The sequence below is a fragment of the Chionomys nivalis genome, chromosome 9, assembly GCF_950005125.1.
Source record: "Chionomys nivalis chromosome 9, mChiNiv1.1, whole genome shotgun sequence".
NCBI lineage: Eukaryota > Metazoa > Chordata > Mammalia > Rodentia > Cricetidae > Chionomys > Chionomys nivalis.
In genome coordinates this window covers 62,892,981-62,897,769 of record NC_080094.1, presented here as the reverse complement: position 1 = coordinate 62,897,769, position 4,789 = coordinate 62,892,981, and the positions used below count along the sequence as shown (strand labels likewise).

At 36.5% G+C, this 4,789-nt stretch overlaps 1 protein-coding gene across 1 annotated transcript; it reads right to left on the bottom strand.

The window, feature by feature from the left end:
• Nucleotides 1–2,696: 2,696 nt before the first annotated feature.
• LOC130881644 (olfactory receptor 4K13-like) lies at nt 2,697–3,638 on the bottom strand. The gene has a single exon (XM_057781315.1). The coding sequence runs from the start codon at nt 3,633–3,635 to the stop codon at nt 2,697–2,699; it is 939 nt and encodes a 312-aa protein (XP_057637298.1). The 5' UTR covers nt 3,636–3,638.
• Between the last annotated feature and the right edge of the window lie 1,151 nt (nt 3,639–4,789).

Here is a 4,789-nt window from a genome sequence, read left to right as displayed (position 1 = left end):
CTTTCACCTAGTAACTAATGGAAGCAGATACAGAGATCCACAGCTAAGCACTGTGCCAAGTTCCCAGAGTCCTGTAGAAGAGAGGCAGGAGAGATAGTATGAGCAAAGGAGTATACACAATTTTAAATTGTCATATTCTAAAATCTTGCTACATTCATTCATGGTATCAATTAATTACTGTTTGGATTCTTTAGTATTTTCTGAACAAATATTTATTCTATCTTCCAATTTAAAGAGTTCTACAATTTTTAATTCTTATATCCTTTTTTGAATTTGTACATTGTCTAAGACTTCAAGTACAATGACTAGAAATATGAGAAATGAATTTTTACCTTACACTGGATCCTGATGGAAAGGTATAATAATTTAGGCAACTTCATGTATTTCCTCTAAACTGATAAACACACATGTGTAAAAATTTCCATATTTTGTTATAATCTATAGTGTTATTAAAAACACTGGTATATCATCACCTAATTACTTTATTATTTTCTATTTCACTGATCAGAGTAATTGACATTTCATCAAGTTCATTCAAAATATAATCAAAACACTGCAAAGATTCCAGTGTTAATTTACTTACAGTAATCATTAATTTTATGTGTAAATATTGTCAACTCCAATAATGAGCTATTTGACAAATGCTACCATAGTTGAATTTGTGAAATTTTTCTTAGATAAAATTGTAATTTATGTCACTAGGTTTTTAATGAAGTAAATTGTTATCTATAGTTCAAGGTCTTTCTTCAGTCAACTTAAAGTATTAAGTTGTGGTGGCACACGCCGGTAGGATTTGCTGAAGGAGGCAGAGGCAGGAGGATCACGAGTTCGAGGCCAGCCTGGGCTACACATTTTAGCCGGGCGATGGTGGCGCACGCCTTTAATCCCAGCACTCAGGAGGCAGAGGCAGGTGGATCTCTGTGAGTTCGAGACCAGCCTGGTCTACAGAGCTAGTTCCAGGACAGTAACCAAAAGCTACAGAGAAACCCTGTCTCGAAAAACCAAAAAAAAAAAAAAAGAGAGAGAGAGAAAATAGGTTAAATTCTGCCTCTAGATACCCTTGGAACTCTTCAGCTCCAAATATCAACTATGTCAGTGTTTCTCTGGCTACTCAACCAACATAAACTGTCAAACATGTAATTAACAACCTTTATATATGTCCTTTTGAAGCCAGTTCAAAATAAATTCATACTCCCAACACAATTGTTTCTATCTCTGGGAATCCCTAAAACATGATTAACCTATTAGTCTATTTTCTATTTCATTGTTTCTCATTCTATTTCATTGATTTATCTATCAGAATTTGTTCCATTGGCTTATTTGAATTTTAATTATTTCTAACTCATTATTACCCCTTTATTAAAACATAATTGGTAAATAAATAAGAATAAGAACAATTTTAATACATGTGTTCTCTATGAAGAATATACATAATAAAGATAATGAACATCTCTGTGATTTGTTTTTATGTTACCAGTCAATGTATGTAATAAGAATACTTCAGTCCTCCCCTGTAAGCAATTTTGGAATGTATAATATTGTTAACTATTTTTAAAATGAGGTATCTTTAAATGATTCTTTGCATAACAAACTCTGCCATGCTCTAGCTCACATGCCCACAATGTGAACAAATGTTTTGATTTCATTTGAATTTTAATAAAGTTTGCCTGAAAATCAGAGAATAAAACAGCTGCCCTGATCAGCTTACAGATGAGGTGTGGTGACACACAGATTTAATACCAGTACACAGTAATTTGCCATAGAAACCAGGCAATGATGGTGCATACCATTAATCCCAGCCCTAGAGAAGAATATAAGGCAAGAGTAGACAGCTCTCAAACACAGTCTCATTCTTAGGATTCCTAGAGGCAGGATTTATAAAAGCAAAGAGATGGATATTAGGGTTCATCCTAAAGGTTAGAAAAGCAAAACAGTCAGTCATTGGCTCTTACCTGTACATCATTCTGACATGGTGATCCTGCCTCCCGAAATCCTCTGAATGAGACTGACTAATCTTCAGGAAAGCTTATTTATTAAAATACAAATGAAATCTTAACTACAATAAGAGATCTGGCTCTTACACTTCTTCAGGCTTCACCCAAGTCATACTTACCCAGGAGTCCTACCTCCACACCGGACCTAATAAGAGACCTGGTTGTCACTTCATAATATCCTGCTGCAGGACCCACATTGGCAAGTCATGTTTTATTGCACTTTATGAATCTAATTTAAAGTAAAAACACTAAGTATAATCGACTGTCATTTTGTGAAGTAATGAGTGTTCTCTCCTTAATTTATCCTGTCAAAAAGATTATTGTTTTGCTAGATAGTTGTTATAAAGCAAGAGTGAGAACTTCGGCCAATTAACAAAAACATTGTCCAATTGGGGGCATGGGTGTTATACAGAGCTATACTCAGGTAAAATTTAATAAGACATAATCCACAGAGATAAACATATGAGTTTGTTCAATAAATGTTAAGTTAAAATTTATTAAAGCCATAAAAGAGTAGTTCAATGACATTCCAATATACAAAGAGCATTGGTTTTCAGATTTAAGATGAAAGATTCACAATGTTTTCATGGATGGTCAGTAAATTCAATATAGGGAAATTAATACAGACTTTTATTTGCTGATTTACAGTCTATTTCATACAGTTACTCTCCTTATTTGAAGTAATTAGTTTACATTCTGGGTTTAGAGATTTCCTTTGGGACCAAGGTGGTTGTTTATGAACCTTTTCATAGCATTTTTCATCTCTTTATTTCTCAGTGTATAAATAGCTGGGTTGAGGAGAGGTGTAAAAACAGAGTAAAATACAGCAAGAAATTTATCCAACCAGATAATATTGAGTGGACATACATAGATGAAAAGACAAGGCACAAAGAAGACCATCACCACTGTGATGTGGGCACTGCATGTGGACAGAGCCTTAGATGCACCAGCTTTGGAACTCTGGCGAATAGTGATAATGATGTATGTGTAGGAAATGAGCAAGAGAATGAAGCAGGCTGTAGCTACAACCCCACAGTCAGCATTCATTAGAATATCCAAATCATGAGAATCCATGCAAGCTAGCTTGATCACCAATGGCATGTCACAGAAAAAACTATCTATTTCCTTGGGGCCACAAAAAGGCAACTCCACAATCACTAACAGGTGACTCATGGCATGAATAAAACCAGTAGTCCATGAAACCAACACCAGTCCAGAGCATCTTTTCAGGTTCATAATGGTGAAATAATGGAGTGGCTTGCAGATGGCCACATAGCGGTCATAAGCCATTGCCACTAACAGCATCATCTCTCCTCCAGCAATGCAATGGGCAAAAAAAATCTGGGACATGCAGCCTGAAAAGGAAATGGTCTTGTTTTCTCTGAGAAAGTCTGATATCATCTTAGGAGTGGTGTTTGAGGAAAGACACATGTCAATAAAGGACAGATTAGCCAACAAGAAGTACATGGGAGAATGGAGATGGCGGTCAGTGGTGATTAAGACAATGATAACAGTATTTCCAGAAACAATAAAGAGATAAAGTGTCAAGAACACCACAAAGAGTAAAGCCTGGACACTCTGTGACTGTGAAAGTCCCCAAAGTATAAATTCTGACACCACAGACTGATTGCCTCGATCCATTTTACCCAGTGTGTCTTAAGAAATGACCTGCAATAAAAGAAAGATTATGAAATAATCATATGAGTAAAATAACTTTTTTGTAGAATTTACATTTACTTTGAAACTTAATGGAGTATAAGTGCATTAATGTAAAGAGAATTCTAAGCCAAATGTAATCACACTGCTGCCCAAATTGAAATAAAGTGCAAATGTGCCAAGAGCAACAACTCAAGGAGAGAAACATCAATTGTGACTGTGATACACCTGCTCTATCGTGAAATTCCCCTAGAGGAGAGCAGTGAGGAAGCAGATAGCAATGTGAGAAACCAAATAATGAGTGCATAGTTTCTTTTTTAAAATGTCTAAATTTCTCACTAGCACTGATGACATTCCACAAAGAAAATAAGTAATAAATTTGAAAACTGGAGAGGAGTTAGACTGAATATCAGTGAAAATGGTCTGACAGGACACTGCCATTGTCGGCACCATGCATGTTTTCATTGGACATCAGCAGATTTTTTCTGTGATATTGTTAATTAAAATTTTAGCTTAAGCATATAATATAAATTGTTGGAAAACCCCAGTGAGGAAGCATATAGAACAGAACACCATATTAGATATACACACACAGATATTAGATTGAAATATACAAACCAGGTTTACAGTTGTTCATGTACAAATACATATTACAACATTTACTTAAATTAACTGATTAAAAAATACCACCCACCCACTGAGACAGAGGGACTGATCTATTGGGAGCTCACCAAGACCAACTGGACTGGAACTGAAAAAGCATGGGATAAAACCGGACTCTCGGAACATGGCGGACAATGAGGGCTGATGAGAAGCCAAGGACAATGGCACTGGGTTTTGATCCTACTTCATGTACTGGCTTTGTGGGAACCTAGCCAGTTTGGATGCTCACCTTCCTAGACCTAGATGGAGGGGGGAGGACCTTGGACTTTCCACAGTGCAGGGAACCCTGACTGCTCTTCGGACTGGAGAGGGAGGGGGAAAGGAGTGGAGAGAGGGGGAGAGGAGTGGGAGGAGGGGGAGGGAAATGGAAGGCTGGGAGGAGGCGGAATTTTTTTTTTGCAATAATAAAAAAAAAAAAATACCACTACAAATACCTGTAGAGATGTATTGAGTGAAGAGCATGGCAAAGCATATTC

Coding starts and splice junctions, on each gene's coding strand:
- LOC130881644 (XM_057781315.1), bottom strand. CDS start 3,635: ATGGATCGAGGCAATCAGTCTGTGGTGTCAGAATTTATACTTTGGGGA.